The 18,546-nt window shown below is 33.3% G+C and overlaps 1 protein-coding gene across 5 annotated transcripts in view; it reads right to left on the reverse strand.

Moving 5' to 3' along the window:
* The window catches only part of LOC117175729, a 233,666-nt gene that overhangs the window by 148,229 nt on the left and 66,891 nt on the right, over positions 1-18,546 (reverse strand). The window contains exons 2-4 of one of the 5 annotated variants that reach the window (XR_004467493.1): positions 15,521-17,143; positions 10,225-10,619; positions 9,238-10,147 (exon numbers count right to left, since the gene is read on the reverse strand). Coding sequence is in view for 3 of the 5 variants with exons in the window: in XM_033365519.1 (XP_033221410.1) it covers positions 15,524-17,143 (1,620 nt within the window). In the remaining 2 variants the exon portion in view is untranslated. Of the gene's footprint in view, positions 1-3,081; positions 5,549-9,237; positions 10,148-10,224; positions 10,620-12,189; positions 12,693-15,520; positions 17,144-18,546 lie in introns of those variants that run through there. The other 4 variants (XM_033365520.1, XR_004467494.1, XM_033365519.1 and 1 more) reach the window with 4 other exon arrangements.

Here is an 18,546-nt window from a genome sequence, read left to right on the forward strand (position 1 = left end):
TATGTGTGTATGTGTACATATACACATTTTTTTTAAATATAAAAAAATTTTTTTAATTTCTTATTTCAAATTTAAACTCAATTACGCGCTTCCACATAAGTGGTATTCAATGGAAACTTGCCTATTACATCATCGTTCATTACGTATTCTTCATGTATTTCTAAAACTGTCAATTTCTGTTCGTCCGTCCTAACCTACGCCAATTTTGTTTTTCTCGTACAATTTTTAAAAAATGTAGTGTAATCGATTGAAGTCTCAAAAAAATTTTTGAGACTTCATAAAATGACTAAATTTTAATTAATTTTCTTAAAACTATTGACTGAAATGTTCCTTTTTTTTTACTGAAAATTGATCTGTTTAACTATTTAAACTACCATCAACTCAGGTAACAATGTATTCAAAAATCTACGTAATTATCTATCATATTTGTTCTTACTAAAATTAGTAATTTTTATTATAATTATTTAGGTTTAAGAACCTTTGAAAAAGGTACGTATGTGTACTGAAACGTCAGGAAGTTTTGAAAGGAGTTTTTTCTATTAAATAAATATCTGAGTTTCGAAGAACATGTTTTTTTGACTCATATTTATTTTTTGATTCACGATTGGACCGTAAGACATAAAGAATTTGAAATCTACGATATGAAATCAATAAAAAATATGTTTTTTCAGTTTAGAATCATTCTGAATATGATAGTGATAACGTGTCTTACTTGTGTCCGCAATAGGTTATGCAGTCAAAATGAATTCAACTTCAACGCAAACATCAGAAGCATATCCTACATCAAATGAGTCTTGCTAGATGCAAACCGCTACAGCTGATGGACCGACTGATCCAGGAATTGAAAATAACAAAGTGGGTACAGTAAATAGTAACTTATCATCAACTGATCCAGCTTTGTGGCAAAGGATCACCTTTAATAATATTGAATTTATTGTATCGAAGAGTCCATTGATCATACCAAATATATCTTTTGCCAAGAATTCAAACAATCACCATTTCAATCCTTCATTTTCAAGAAGAAAATTAGAAAATGGTGAGAAGATAGTAAGGGAGCATGAAATATCGCAAAATCATTTTCTCGCGCACAATACTTAGAAGAAACTTGAAGTAAAACGAAAATTAAATAAGACAATCGATCAAGTGCAGCAAAAAGTTTTAGATTGCGAAAATCATCATTGGAGAGGAGTCTTAGAAAGATGAATGAGCATTGTTCAATTCTTAGCTGTGCATAATTTAGCTTTTGAATGATCTTCAGATAAAATATTTACACCGCAAAATGGTAGTTTTTTTGGTCTCGTGCAATTATTGGGTCAATATGGCACAGTGCTTAATGTTAGAACATTTACGTCGGGTGATATCAAATGAAATAGCTGATCATTATTGTGGGAAAACCATTCTAAATGAACTTATAAAGTTAATGGAGAAAAAAGTTTTAGACTGTATTTGGTCCCGTTTAGGGAATGCCAGGTATTATTCACTAATAACTGATTGTACATGTGAGAAATCACGTCACTTTTAAAGTGAGGTTAGGATTACCATACGTCACTATATATCTCATTTCATATACAATTTCCACTAAAAATATACATTGTCCTCGTATATAAGGACTAAAAATATATTTAAAGTTGGTTTACCCTCATATATTAATTATAAGCAACTGTATACCAAGCGTCATATTGAATTTCGCGTCTCATCGACTGAGGGTCTAGTACTAGGCTCGGTGCTGCCATCTATAATTAGTTTTTCATCATGAATCTCAATGTCTTTCACGTTAAGATTAGTAGAAATCTGTTCTAATTGTTTTAAGATACGCAAACATTTTATTGTATTCACGCCTGTCAACGGCAAAACGACTGAGTTTAATTTTTTGTGTTTTGTATGTTTACGTGACAAAGCTGATATTATAACTTCTTTGTATTACTCGGGGGGAAGTAGATCTGATAGCGTGAAACCATTTTGGTATGACCTCATCAACATCTGAGCAGCTTTGATAGCCCTTTCTAACGATGAAGACAATGATTATGACTAACGTCGTGAAGCTTGTGCACTAACTGACCAATTAACAGATTTTAAATTTATCGTTGCAATAGTTATTTAGTATGAAATATTAATTCAGGTTAATATCTTCAGCAAATCAATGCAAAAATTCTCCGCGGATCTTTTACTAATTAATAAAAAGTTAGGATCATGCCAGAGATTTTTAAAAGATTGCCGGAATAAAGGTTTTAAGAGTGCTTTGATAACAGCAAAGAAAAATTCAAGATTTAAAAGTAGAACCGGTTTTCGAAAAAAGGTACGTACGCGAAATAAAAAGAAGCAGTTCGATTGTGAAACAGCAGGCGAATCAATAGAAGACTCAGCATCATTTTTCAAAGTAAATTTTTCCCGCAATTTTAGATATTGCGCGTGAATTAATTAAAGAACGATTTGAGCAGTTTGAAAATAATAATAAAGTTAGGTCATTTTTGCACTATTTGAAGTCATAACAATGAAAGTTATTTTCATGACCAGGAAATCTTCACTGAGCTAGTGCGTTTAAAATATATACTACCGGATACTGCGAGAACACCTACTAATGCATTAAATTTTATCGTTCAGAATAATTTAGGTATAATTTTCCGAAACGTATGGATAGCGCTAAGAATTTGGTTGTCAACCGATGTTTCAGTTGCAACCGTAGGCCGAAGCTTTTCCAATACAAAATTAATTAAAACGTATTTACGATCCAATATTACAGATGACGGGCTGAGCTCTCTCTCTCTCTCTCTCTCTCTCTCTCGATCTTGTCCATTGAAACTAGTCTGGTACACAGAAAAAAATTTTAAGAAATTAATTGACGTAACTGATCCTTGATCTTATTCTAGCTTTGGCGCAAAAACTAAGATCTCGAAATCCTTGCTTTGAAAGCAAATCTTCTTGGTAACTAATTCATCCTGAAAATTAAACTATTTTGTTGAAAATTCATCTGTTTTGGGGAAGACTTGTCTTTATTTCTGAAAAAATTATTCTTTTTGGTTACAAATTAATTTTTTTTGGTTCAAAATTTACCTCTTTGAATAATTTTTGGTTTCCAAAAAGAATGATTTCAATTCAAATTATACAATTAAAATATTTAAAAATTGGAAGTTATTGCCTATTGCAAAAATACAACTTCTGTTTGATATTTGATACTAAAGCTACTATTGCTGATGTCAAATATAAATTTTAGTTCTGCTGAATACGTCTGACCTTGGTTAAATAATAAGATTTTACATTAGTAAATCTTACATTTTCATCAGTTTTATTAGACACAAAATTTTGACACTATTTGTCCCTGCCCATCAACTGAAACTATAACTCTTATTATTTTAGAGAAGGACTATTCTTATTAAATGATTCTCTTATTCATTCTTTCCTCTTCCCAACGACATACATTTTCAAATAATATTAATAATAATTATTATTATATTTATAATGCAGACAAATAACAAATACATTACACTTTTGCATTCTAGATCAAACATAGTAAAGAAGCAGAAAATACAATTGTCACCTCGATTGTCATTTTAAAATCACAAATTGTTTTTTGTGGGTGGAGTACTTCAAGATTCTTTGTCCATTGGCCCATTTTCATGGGAGCAGCACCTGAAGATACCTCGGACACGATTCTTGCTAGACAAAAAGTACCTATTTCTGAGGGTTTTATGACAACATTTTGTGGCCGCGATCTCTCACAATGACAGTTCATTTACTACTCCATTGACCTTAATTAAGGTGTTCCTTTGTACTAAGCGGTGGTCAATATCGCCTGTCTTCTTTACTTTCCAAGACCTCAGCAAATTCTAATTATTATTCCTTCAAAATTTTAATTTGACCGACATTTTTCAAAACTTACAGTCTGTATTGTTATTAATTTTAAAAAATTATGTTACTACAAGGATGTTTGAAGGAGTTTTCATAGCATAAACTGTTACAAAAATCGGTAAAAAAAATGTAATACAAATTTATAAGAAGTCATTTGCACAAAAAGTAGTTGAAATTTAATATACATCAAAGTAAAAAAAGCTGTACATGATATGTTAAACATAATATAAAGATCAGTATAACAGTATGCTTTAAGACTCAAAGTGCTTTTATTTCTTTAAATTTTATTAAATATTCTCAATTAAAAATAATAATCGAGAATTCGTCGATTGAATTGCTTTTTATGATTGAAGTGCAACGTACATATGGAACTTTTTCTAAAATTCGCCCTGAATGGTACAAATGTAATGTGACTACAGTTTATTGTAGGTTAGGTCTGTTATTTAGGTGCGTATTGAACTTTTTTACTTGAAAAATAATTTTATTTTTGGTTTACTGGAACATTCTTGATGCTAAATTAATACCGTTAAGTTACATCACCAAGAATGTTCCAGTAAACCAAAAATAAAATGAAATACTGCAAAAATTCCAGTTGTCAATATGACATAACTTGGTGCTAAATTAATACTGTTAAGTTACATCATCAAGTTATGTCATATTGACAACTGCAATTTTTGCAGTATTTCATATGTTTTACAGTGTGTTTGTGCAAGCTTAACGTTTGGCCAAAGGAAGCCACACGATTTATCCAAAAAATTTAAAAGCACAACATTTTTTAATGAAGTACAAAATTAGAACAAAATTAGTGATGAATTATGCAATTTAAAAAAAGAAGAATTTTGAATTATTTCATGTGTTGTCGTGTCAGCGACCACAGCGACAACACATGTTAATGTTAAGTTAACTTAACAAATCTCTATTGCCGGCTTGTTCTGGCTGGGGTAGAGTAGGCGTTTGGCTTCTATAACCCTTTTTCCCGATGTCCTCGGCTCGGTTTCGAAAACTTAATACGAAAAGGGCGAAAGCTCTGGGTGTGTCTCACACGGAGCATGCAATCGCGCCGTGTTACCTTCTCGTTTAGGGGACATTCTGATAAAGTAGCACTCCAGCAGGTTTTACCTGAGTTGATCTGTCCACTCAAAAGTATTGACACTATGCCGATTCATCGCGTTTGATCTTTTTGAGCCACACTTACTACAACTGTGTTTGGTGTTATCATTGTTGTTCCAACGAGCATCTACGGAAAAAATTTGCTCATCCTTATTTAGCCCCGCATGGAAAAATATGGTTGGATATTCTGAGAGGTCGTCCGGTATCCCAGATTCGCCGTTTAAAACACCTTACCCATGGGCAGTTTAGCGTTAGACACGGTTGCTATTCCTTCACTGAGGGATTAATTCCTTCGGGAGCATCCGTCGATAATTGTGCGCGATTGCTTATTAATTACTGAAACCCTATTCAGCAGAAACCCTTGATACAGGGACCCTCTATCCGCAACCTTGAAAAACATGAGGCTTGGAGAGAACCCTCTTTGTCGAAAATCTGATTTTCGTAAGAAGACAGCTCCTTACATCATACCCGAATATCTCGTAGCACCTTTGGAACAACCGCTGGGGACCACAGCATGCAGGACGTTGGTGATGGTGAGCTACAAGATGGCCAGGCAAACCTCATGAATAAAACAGCTGACCAGCAACAATATCTGCAACAAACGGTAGGCAGTGAAACATCAACTGTGTCTGCTAATGATAGTTTAGCTAGTTTTAGCTAAAGGCAACCAACCAGCTCAAAAGAAATGCCATGGGAGAGCATCAAGTGTAACCACAATAAAAGAGGAATTGGTGCGTCTCTATTACGAAAGTCCGAAGTTTAAAACGAAAATGGAAAAAAGGTTACAATTTAAGAACGAAATTTGCTGCAAAGTATCCTAATATACAGAAAATCGTACTAAGAGATATTATCGCTAAACTTAAGGACATCAGGACTAACCTACACATCACTGAAGAACGAGCAATAGAGATTAAACAACAACTTCATGTGGCCTGGAAAAACGACGGCAATGAACATCACTTAAAGGAAAACTGATTCTAAGGAGTTCTCTTAACTTGTAGAACAAAATCAGGGCAATCAACACCTTTGGCATCCCTGTCCTCACGTACTCATTTGTTCTCAAACTGTGCAAGTTACAAGTTATACAGTTGCGGGCGTGGGGTTGACAACTCGACTGAATTTAGAAATTTTAGAAATTTTCAATGTACTTCAGAATAATTTACATACTTAAGGATACTACACATACTTCAGGATATTTCACGTATGTCAAGATACTTCATGATATTTCAAGATATTTCAGGACATTTCAAAATATTTTGATATTTCAAGGTACTTCAGGATATTTCGATTACTTCAAGATACTTCACATACATCAAAATATTTCAAGATACTTTAGGATCTTACAAGAAATTTCAAGGTCCTGCAAATTATTTCACATACTTCAAGATATTTCACATAGTTTGAGATGATCCAGAATATTTTAAAATACTTCATACTTTAAAGTATTTAAACTATTGTAAGGTATTTCAGTATATTCCAAATGACTTTCGAAAACTTTACATCATTACATTTCAAATTTATGTTTTTAATCGTTTTAACCCATTCTTTGAAATAATATTTTTGATTAGTTCGCAACGTTTCAGCAGTTTACAAAATTTCCGGTCATTTAGCAGTTTTTTAAGTTATCTGATTTTTGAACCTGAAATTAAATGAAGGATTTGATTCCGTATATAAATAATCTCTCATTATGCGAAATCAGCAGGATAATTAACCTTTCTTACTTTCTAAGAATCATTAGTAAGGGATAGAATCCTTCCTATAGTGAATAGTTTTTTCGTTTTATCGAAAATGGGCACCAATTTCCGAATCTAATTTTTTATCTACAACAACTGTACTCAAATATCACAATCATATACATTGACATAAGTTTGAATGTAGGACTATTGAAAATTAGAATTGCTTGTAATATTCTACAAACGTTTAGTTTGAAAAATTATTTAGAAGTGTTCTTTTTTAAGTTTTATTTATTTTTCAATAATGTGGCATTCCCCAAATTATTCCTTTTGGTGATAAAATAGCACATCATTTTTATAGAAATTTAAAAAATATATATTTAGTGGTCGCTCAAGGTGAACTTTGCTCTAAGTATTTGTTTTACAATAAATTGGCTCTATTATTGTTTCTACTTTCGTTGCGTGACAGTAGGAAGTATCAAGTACTGGGTGGCCGTTTTAGTCATAGAAAAAATTCTTGGTCATTCCTTGGTTTGTTCCCAGTTCGCAAAAATTGTTCACCTTCAAAGAAATTTAAAACATCGAACTCTAAAGCTAAAAAATTTCCATTTTAAGTAATAAAAACTGAGCTTTCAATTAAAAGTTTTTAATTTCAAAAATGTTGTGTTTGAATGCTCAGTAATTTACACGTATAAAATGAAAGCTTCTTACACTTTAACTAAAGAGTTTTAAACTAAATGCAGTTACATTGTCAAATAAAACATTTCTAACTTTGACGAAATGTAGAGTTTAAAGATACAGATTCATTCCAAAAAATTTAAATCTATGTCATCATTTTCAATGCTCTAAATTGCAGAATCAATCAATAAATTAAAATTTGTTTAAATTATATCATTTTAAGTAATTTCAAGCTAGAGACATTAAAAATTGCACAATTACATTTTTTAAATAAGTTAAGCACATTTTAAATTGAAAGTTAAAATAGTTTTAATTTTAAATAGTTCAAAAATCCTAAAAATGCTTCAAAACTTTACTTATATATCTTGAAACATCTACATATTGTTTTTCACTTTTTCAAATTTGAAATTAATTGAAAAATTTTTTCAGAACTATTAAACATCCTTTGAAATTATTTTTTTCCCTAAAATTTGTCCTACAATATTTTGTAAAACCTTGCCAAATTAAAAAAATTTCCTTAAAATTGTAAACATTCAATTTCAATCATTTTATAAATCTTTCTAAATATTTTTAAATATTCTCTTAAAGATCATTTTTGAAAATAAAAAAATCATGTTTAATTTTCCAAGAAAAAGGGTTTTATCCTTCTCAAGCGTATCGAAATTCTTAAAAGGGCTCTAAATTTTTTGTTCGAAATCTGTGAAAATTTATATTTTGTTTTAAACGGTAACTTTCAAAGTTTTATTTGGCTTAGTTTTGAATATTTAATTCATAATTACTGATTTAAAATGAACAATCATATATTTCTAAATATTAAGTAATTGTTCTTTTCTTTTTAGATTAAAACAATATTTGACATGTTATAAAAGACTTTAATTATGAATAATTTATTTTAAAGTTATTTTAAAATTGAAAATAGTTGATGAAGTTTCAATCGGGCGTTAACATTTGTTTAACTAATAAGCAGTCGTGGATTTAAGGAAAAGGGTCCAGTGGGCAAAAGCTTTCTAGGGGCTCCTAGGGGCAAGCGTTTTGATACCAGGGATCCCTGAGAACACGTTTGACATGATGAATGTCAGGGGGCTCAGTGGACAAGTGCCCAATGCCCACCTTATAAATGCGCCACTGTTAATAAGACTTTTTATTTGATACAGAATAATTTTTAACGTTAATATCTGCAAATTCTAAAATTGTAAGCTGATTCCGAAGCATTTTAAAAGATTTTATTTTTTAAGTGTTAAAACTGCAGTTTCAAATTCTTTAAATAAAAATGTATGTTTGAAAATCCAAATCTAAAATGGAAAATTTTTAAAGTGTAAGATTTTCGAATTACGCATTTAAACTGAATGATATGTTGTTGAGCATTATTCAACGAGAACTGTACCGAGTAAAACACGAGGGAATTACTCCTCGTATTTTCTTTATTTTTAACACTTTTAATTTGGTTGAGTAGCTAATTTCAATCGAAAAAGCTGGCATTTAGAAAGAAAAATATTCCTTCTCTCGGCTTATATGCCGGCTTTTTCAATTAACAGTTGCCGGCCAATCATGTATAAAACTTGTAAAAACAGTATTTGCTTAAAATAAACGCCATTATCCTTAGGGTAGATTTCTTATATATAAGGTTTATAACCTATGATTTTGATCATGTAAAATGTGCGTGAAAGTGATGTGAAAGCACACATAACCTATAATGTTCTCCAAATAAGAGTGAAAATAAGGATATTATATTTACCTTCATGAGTCTTCTGAATCTAACTGAATCACTTGACTGGAATATGGTTCACTATTTCTCTACGCGTTTGTTTGAACCAAGTTTTATTGCTTAGATTTAAAAAAAGTTGGAAAGCGATTTTATTTTTCTGTTATAATAATTAATAATTAAGATAATGAGCGAGATGTTAAAAATGACATATTTCAGACCAAAGGGTACGTTTATATCAACCTTTATTGTCCAGTTCGTGATCTCCATAAATTACGAAATCGATTGTTAAATTATTAATCTTTTCACATTTACAACATGTCCTTAAGATTGTTTCTAATTCCCACAAAAAGCTGTTTAAGGGCATGTCTTTTACATATCCTTAGTACTGCTTATTTATATCAATTTCAACAATGTCAGTATTCAAAATAATTTGAAACATTTTGACTGACTTCAAGATCCTTCTTGATATTTCAAAGTTTACAATCATAGATCAAGATAGTTCATGATATTTAAAATACTTCAGAATATTCCATATACTTCAAAATACATTATATACTTCACGACATTTCAAATTACTTCAGAAAAATTCACATGCTACAAGATCTACCAAAGTAATTCAGAATAAATTACATACTTCAAGATACTTCACATACTTCACGATATTTCAGACACTTTACAATAATTCCAAATCCTTAATGATATTTCACGTACTACAGAACATTTGAAGATACTTCAGGATAATTCAGGATATTCCAATGTACTTCAGGATATTTCACGTACTTCAAGATACTTCAGGATAATTCAGCACAAGTGTACACCATACTTGATGAGTTGCCAACCCCTCGGTTGCGAGAATATTTCAACATCAAACGAGATGTTGCGCTTTACAATACCATCTGTAAAACGGATCTTGACTACAGGCCCTTAAATTTGTCCTCAGAAGAGGCCTTGAATGTCAGGGCAGAAACCATAGAAACGGCGAAAATGAAGATTACATTTAATATTGGGATGTTACTATCCAGACTGTTTATTGTATGCAAGCCAATCGACCCGATATCTTGGGGCGAGAGAAAGAACGTTGAAGAGTCTACATCATTGATCCTGCTTGTCCACTTAACTGGAATTTGCAGGCGACCTATACAAGCAAAATATATACGTTTAGCGAGCTGAGCCATGAAATAAAGACAATATGGAAGAATTTGAAACTTGTACCTATTCATTCTATTGTGATTTAGGCTGCAGGCAATGTGCACGCAAGATGCACTGAACATGTTGAACATTTAGGAGTCAGAAGGGTATTGACAGCAGCTCAGAATGCAGTTTTATTAAACACCTGTTGCATTGTAAGAAACTTTCTAGAACATCAAGAAGTGAGTAACATATGGTAGCTCTAAGAAAGCATCCAGAGGCGACTATTGTTCCCTTCAACGCTCACGGCCGCCGTGTAAGGATGACAGCGGTAAGAGACGAACTCCAAATTACAATATGATCCTATTTTTATAAGTACATCATCGCATAAGATTTTAAACATCGTTATAAATTGATTTACAACATCCTCATCTCATTAGTCAACTTGACTTGTTAGTCCATGGCTGATGATGAAAAACCTGGTTCACACGAGAAAAGAATGAAAAAATTAAAATATTAATAATGGATCCGCCACTTTCAATTTTGAAATTTCGACTTTGAATTCAAATGATCAAATTTATTTCGTTAAAAATCATTCATGTCATGAAATGTTCAAATTGCAAATGAAATTTCATTTATCTCCGAAACGGTTACTGCTATACTAATTTAAATTGCGGACTTAGATTCAGCGTGATAAAATCTATTTTAAAAATGTATAGCAACTCAAATGCAATAGCTGAGCGCACGTGATATTCAATGATACAGATTGTTGTCAACAAATGTTAACATTAACCTATATTTTCAACGCCAAACATATTTATTAAATGATTCTCCGTAATTCTCTCCATTCTGAGGTTTTTAAAATTTTTTAATATCAAAAATATTTATTTTTGTAAGTCACCCGCTTTATGAGTTTAGGCCACTGTCAGGCGCATCCGTGAGTTCTACACCGAAGGTGGAATGTGGATAAGACTTCCGCATTCCAAAACACCTGCACCTGTACGATTACCACTATCAGCATCTACTGGACATGAAAGGCTTCAAATCCGCCCCGTCCTCCACGATACTTCAACAGCGCAGAAGAGGTACTTGGATCAATTGATTTTGTAACAGTAACAAGTACTTTGACTTTTGTCTGGAGTTCCCAAGTCACCTGGAGCCTGGTGTTGTACATAACTGATCGCGGATTTTGAAGAGGCTAGGCGCGGCTTAATTATTAATAATTGAATGTTTAGATAATTATCACCATTGTTTTCTAAAGTTAACTAAATTAACTCTTTGATTTTTAAATTCGTAATATTAAATTGCTGATCTTTAAATTATCATTTAGCTGTTCATTTAGCCGAAATCAACCAAGTCGCACGTGGTTGCTTTCACGAAGTACCGCCGGTGCAGCGGTAAAGGACCTATCTAGAGACCATGCTCCCGCTGGTTTAAACGTTTTTGTTGAAATTTTTTTTTTCATTGTAAAAATGTAAAATAATCCTTTTTTGGATGTTCTCCCGGCGATATATTTTTTAATAGTTAAATTATTGAGAAATAAATTCATGCATACACTTCTCGATTCATTTATTTATATAATCGTATCTTATTCTTCTTGACATACTTGTGATATTTATCTCCCATTAATTTAACCATTTTTGATTTTTTTTTAAAATTTTAATCACTGGGGAAACATCAAAAAATGATTATAATAAATCAATTAAATAAAAAATGCCGACAAAACGATTTGAACCAGTGGCGGCGCGGTCGATAAGCAGGCCCTTTGCTGCTGCACCGATAGCGCTTGGTAAAACCAACCGCGCGCTAGTCGCTAGACGTTCGGCAGCCGTGGCGACCATGATTTTCAAACGCTCATAATTCTTAGACCAGGTCCCACTTACAAAGAAGCCGAACCACGTGTCTAATTTTTTTTGTCGTGCTATCGATTGAAGATAGTCTCATTAAAAAGTCCATGTCACAGAGAAGGCCTTATCTTTTCAAATAAAATTTTTTCTCTTAAAGTTTTCCAGGGGATATACGCCAATCTTCGAAAAGCTGAGCACCGCATTTGGATTTTTGGTTGTTTTATTTCGTCGTACTATATAATTTTCATTTGTAGCTAATGCGGCGAGTCGAGACTCACCTGATGCCAACACAAAAAATGCTAGTGGCATTTAATTTACAAAACGGGTATTTCTATTAAATTAACTTCAACTTTACTAAAAAATAGGTAGACAGACTCATAGTTTTAGCTTTTTAATCCAAAAAGCATCCTGGTATACTCATAGTGTCCGTCTGTTGAATTAAAGTCTGTTCTTTCTTCATCTTTAGGATGCATTCCTATTTGGTGGAATCCAGTCGCGAGATCAAGAGCAGAGCAGTAATTAGAATTTCTTAACTGATCTACTATTTCGTCCATATTCAGTAATAGATAATTATCAGTTACAGAATTTTTACTTAACTTTCCGTAATCAAATGCAAGACGCCACCTGATTTTTCCTAATGCATGATCTTTTTAGTACTATCTAATGTACTGCATTCCACGATGAAACTGAATTTTTTTATTATCCCTAAAAGAACCATATATTTTATCATTATATTAATAAATATTTATATATAAATGTATTATATTTTATTTGCGTCAGTCCAGTGAGTGATAGGGAATCACCACCGACTATTTGACCAAAGTTCTTGGATTCTTTCTACGTTATATACTATTTTATTGGCATTCAAATAAAAAAATGTGTTCACGATGAACCGAGATTTAACCATATATTTATGCATTCGTGTCAACATGTACTATAAATTTATGAAGGTTTGCTTAGATAAGTTATCTTACTCCAAAATCCATCAAAAAATTGTATAATCTCGCAAATATTTCAAAATATAATCGACATATTCGCGCCGAGCCTGTGTATCATTAATTTATTTCAGTTGGGTTGAACGTTCATATCATCAATAAATTTGCTTATCGTGTCGAATTTTTATGAATCTTTACATCAAAAACATGTATTTTAAATTCAGAAACTGATTTCAATCTTCTAAAAAAATCATGTTTAACTTCCATTGTAAAATATTCGTCTTCACTATCACTTATTTTTTGTTCACTTTGAATATTGAACTAAACAATACTACGCCTGTCATTTCTAAAGCGTTCAATCTAGACTTATGTTTCTCTCATGTGAATATGATTTGCTGCATAGATTTTTTTATTTTGCAAAATATTTAAATATTTAAGAACTATATCATAAAGCGTCTAAGCACAATCCCATAGCTTTACAAAACAGAGTGTTGTTACACAGCACTTTTTAAAATTATAAAGCACGTATTTTCCTCTTATTTTCTAGGTCTACATCAAAAGTGACAAACAGTGCAAACTTTTATTACATTTGTCGATTCTCCTCTTTTGTGGAAGTGTGATGCTATTCTACACAAAAGGTTGAAAAAATCAGGTTTCATAAAAGAGTAGGGACAAATGTTTCCGACTTGATGTGCACTGTTAGGCACATCTGATGTAGATCCAGAATTTCTTGGCTTGATATGAAGGTTTCTAGTTTTTCAGTCCTGGTTCGATGACCAATTTCTTCCAATGACCAATGACCAATTTCTTCATTAAAAAACTTTTACTCAAGTTTTCATTGTTAAAATTTCATGATATTGAAATGTGATAAAACAGGATTTAAAGATATTTCTAAGATTAAACAAGACCATAGAAGATTTTGAAGGATTTATATCAAATTCAAAAGATTACAAGGAATTTTAAGTAATTTTAAATAATCTTGTATTACTTTAATAATTTTCTTGTTAACTTATTCAAAAACGGTTTAATGAATTAAAATCCTATAAAATCCAATATCAAGGACCCCGCACAATTTACATTAAAATCCGGCCCCGGTCAAATTGGCTGAAATTGCAATATAATATAGTTCAAAGCCTCCTGATCAACAAATCCTGATAGGTACTAGTCCAAAAAATCAAAAATTTTCGAGATAGATGGGGCTGAACGCGAAGACTATGAGCGCAAGCGAATCTAATATCCCGCTTGAAACTTGAAGATGAGGTGCAGATTTTTCAATAAACTGTGATCAGCACAATCAATGACAATACTAGAAACACTGGTAAGACCAGTCCAGCTAATAAGGGCAACAAAATGGCGCTGCCCTAGTAATAATAGGCGAAATCGTGGCGCTGTCCTGGGCATGTAAATACTGTTCGAAATATTAATGGAAGACAGTTCAGTCAATGAATACAAGACTGTAGATCAGTCCAATTATCAAAGGAAAAGCCAGTCTATCTACTAAAGGCAATGTAATGGGAGTCACCTGGCAATGTGAAGATTTTTTAAAAATAATCAAGGCAAAAGAAATTCTGGACTACCAAAAATATTTTGTAGTCCAGATAATTAAGACAAGACTATATGCCAGTCCAACCAATAAATGCAAGACATGTTATTAGTCCAATCGGTTAAGACAAGAACTATAAATCAGTCCAGCCAACAAAGGCAAGAGATGTTATTAGTCCAGCCAGTTAAGACAGAAACAAATGAAAATCGTCTTATATTTCACAACTGCGTGGAATTAAGAAAGAAATGACAATATGAGTAATCGTTTTCTTTTTTACAAATGCATGAAATTCAGAAACAAATGAGAATGTGAGTGAGCGTCTTATGTTTTAGAACTGCGTGAAATTCAGAAAAAAATGACAATATGAGTAATCGTCTTATATTTCACAACTGTATGAAATTCGGGGATAAATGACAATTCGAGTGAGCGTCTTATGACTAATAACATGTTGTGCCATTGTTGGTTGGACTGATCTATAGTCTTGTCTCAACCGACCGAACTAATAACATGTCTTGCCTTTGTGGGTTGGACTGAGTTATAGTCAAGTCTTAACTGACTGGACTAAGAACATGTCTTGACTTTGTTGCCTGGACTGACCTATAGACTTGTCTTAATTATCTGGACTACAAAGTATCTTTGATAGTCCAGAATGTCTTTTGCCTTGATTGTTTTGAAAAATCTTCACATTGCCTTTAGTAACTGGACTTGCTTTTCCTTTGATAATTAAACTCATTTACAGTATTGTATTCATCGACTGAACTGTCTTCCACCTTTCATATTTCGAACAGTATTTACATTCCCAGGACAGCGCCATGATTTGGCCTATTATTTTCAGGAGAGCTCCATTTTTTCCCTCAGTAGCTGGACTCGTCTTAATAGTGTTCAGGAGGTTTGCCAATTTGACCAGGCCGGATTTTAATGTAAATTGTTTGGGGTCCTTTGAAACCCAACGAAATCACACACAAACATACACAAATATAGCATTAAAATTCATCAAATTCATTCCTTAGCCATCTATGATCGAAGATCGTCTACTAATGAGATGGAATACTCACCACTTAAGATGGTTCTGGATTTCTTTGTTTCACCACAGACTGGTTAGCTTCAGCTACTGCTCTCAATAATAAGGATTGAGTTGCTCGTTTCTGAGTCGGCTGTAAAGGCTTCAAAGGTCTTGGTGTAACAATGACTTTGCTTGGTACTTGACAATCTTTACAGTCTTCATCATTAGGATCGCTAAATTCTTTCTCATTTGATTTAAATTTCTTTCGATTAGTCTTTTCTGGCAAGAATTTTTGAACCGCCACTACATGAGATTTTACAGATGCCATATTGACGACAGAGTGATCTTCATCCTCTATATCATCTAGAATCAGCACATTTAAAGAATCGGAGTCATTGTCTACTTTTGAATTCTGCATAAAAAAATTTACGTTACTAGTGTTGTTAGTTGCATTAAATTTCTTTCTTATCGGTCCTAATCTGTATTTTACGTTTTTTCCTCTAAAATTGGTTTGCTCTCTTTCTAACTTCCTACTTGCAATTATTTTGTCTTTGTTGATTTCTTGCATTTTCACTGTAGACTGCTTTAGTATTTTAGTGCTGCTACCTAAACGATTTTTAACTATATGAACCAATGTTTCTTTTGTTTTATTTTTCTGCCGCGCTTCTAAATTCATATTCAATCTACCATCTCTTGGTCTACCAGGAAGTCGCTTGATGTCAATTGCCCTTCCTGCGACTCCTACTTTGATTTGAATACCCTGAACCCTTCTTAAATTTCCATTAGTTGCCAAATTTCTTGATCGAGGAATATTATTTCTGTGGGTGCTGTACTCAAATTCATGTTGATCTCCATGTCTGGGTCGATTATAGAAATTTGCTCTATTATGCTGAGATTGAAAGTTCTTTCTGGGTGAAACGATACCAAGACGATTCTTGACAGATACTACAGACGTTATTTCAGGTTTACACACACTAGATTTGAGTTTCTTGTAGTCACGGTTACAAAAATCGTCTTCTTGCTCAGTATTTTTTGAACGTTTCCCATATGTAATACTTTTATCTGAGGCGGAATTATTTTCAAATTCAGGTTCAAGTGAACTGACTTTAGAGAATGAATGCGTGAGATTAGCAGATTGTTGTAGCGGCTTAATAACTTTCATAAAGTCAGAAGTTCGCAATTCTTCTGGAAAAAATATTGTTTTTCTAGAATGATCAGTCAACTCTAATTTACGACTGACTAGGCTTACATTATTTTGAGAAGCCTCTCCAGTCTCGTGTGCCAACTTTAACTTGGTCAGTATTTCCTTTTCAACTTCCTTATCTTCTTTTAAATTTTTTCCCAATAATTGATGAAATTCTTCTGTTGGAGTATGGTCTTCTAAAAAAGAAGTAGCAGTTTTCCGATTGTTACGCTCCTCTTCCTGCTTTACAATTACTGAAGGTACAAACTCTTTAGTAGCTTTTTTTTTCGTAACTGTAACTTTTTGTAGTTTCTTCAACACTTGATCATGCAACCATTCAACGAATGGTGTAGTGTTGTCTTCTAAAAACAGATGTAAATCTTCATGCATCTGCTGCCGCGACTTTTTGTTTACAACCATCACTAGTATATAGTCAGGTAATTCTTCATCATAACGAACACCTAATTCTAACAGCTTTGCACGAATAGCACTCTGAAAATGAACAGACAATAAATGAAATCTTAGCGGTCTTCGTCTAAATTAGTTAATCTTATTTTACTACACACAATTAAAAATTGGTCTCATCATTGGGTCTATGAAAGAATTCCTATCCCTGTCATGATTGAGAGCTGAGCCTGGATTACACAGTTTTACGTGTGAAACATAAGTAACTATAGTTCAAAGAAAATTGATAATAACAGAAAAGAATTATGAAGCGCAATTCAGGAGTCTGAAAAACTGCACCCGATCCCAGCGAAATTGCGGTAAAATTTCAGCCACAAGCACGTCTCACGACCGCAAGCGTCTAAGCATATTGTTCACACGCAGGGATGCTTTTCAGACTACTAACCAGTGAAAGCTTAAAAATTCCAAGAGCACCGAAGACAAGAACGATTAGTTTAAAAGAATATTCCGGGTACAATCGTCGCAACTCTCTTATAAGGTCTTATAACCTCTCTTTCTTTTCATTCTCCTTGGCTATGATGTTTTTGTCAGCTGGTGCCGAAAATTAGATAACGAACATGGTTCGCTTCTCGAAGTCAAGAAGAACCATGTCAGGCCTCGAGTCTGCAACAGAAACAATTGGCGAGAATATAAAGTTCCAGTATATGCGGCACTTTTAATTCTCGACAATTCCCTCGATTTCCCTAGGAGCATTTAGAGGAGCGACATTAAGGTTAATGCCGTAAGAGTAACAGAGATGGTAATAAAGCACTCGTTGTTCCGCATTGTGCCTATGGATGTAGATTGTTCTTGCATGAGTTGGACAATTAGATAGTATGTGTACTAAATTATCGGTGTCTTGACATGCGAAAATAAAACCCTCCGTGCCAGACTTCAATCCCGGTGATTTAAGGAAAGCAAAAGTTAGCTCACACGACATTGACTGATCCTCCACACTTCTGGGGAAGATGCTGTGCATCCTCTTATCGAGGAGCTGTTCACGGAAGTTTTTCTCTTGTGCTTTCTTAATCCGGGCTTTCAGGAATGAGTACTCGAGATAGATAAGATTTTATCCATTTTGCTCAACCCCAATACTGAAGTTAAGTCCGAGTGTTTTAGCAGCCTCCTCCGCTGCTTTGTACAGAAACGCTCCTTTGCTTCGGCATGGTTTCGCAGACGTTGATACGAAAAGTGCGATAGCTCTGGGTGTTTTCGCACTACAGAGCATGCAGTCGTGCCATGTAACCCCATTCAAGGGCCACACCCGCATCGTAGCACTCTAGCAATTCGCGATTAAGTTGCTCCGTCCACCTAAAGGTCCCGAGATTCCGTCGATCCATCGCATTGAATCCATCTTCTTTAGCTCGCCCAGCTCTAGAGTGGTAGTATTGTTAGCCGACCCATTGTCGGTAGCTCTGCGAGTTCTTTTATTTTGAACCGCACTTACTACA

Source organism: Belonocnema kinseyi, chromosome 6 (genome assembly GCF_010883055.1).
Source record: "Belonocnema kinseyi isolate 2016_QV_RU_SX_M_011 chromosome 6, B_treatae_v1, whole genome shotgun sequence".
NCBI lineage: Eukaryota > Metazoa > Arthropoda > Insecta > Hymenoptera > Cynipidae > Belonocnema > Belonocnema kinseyi.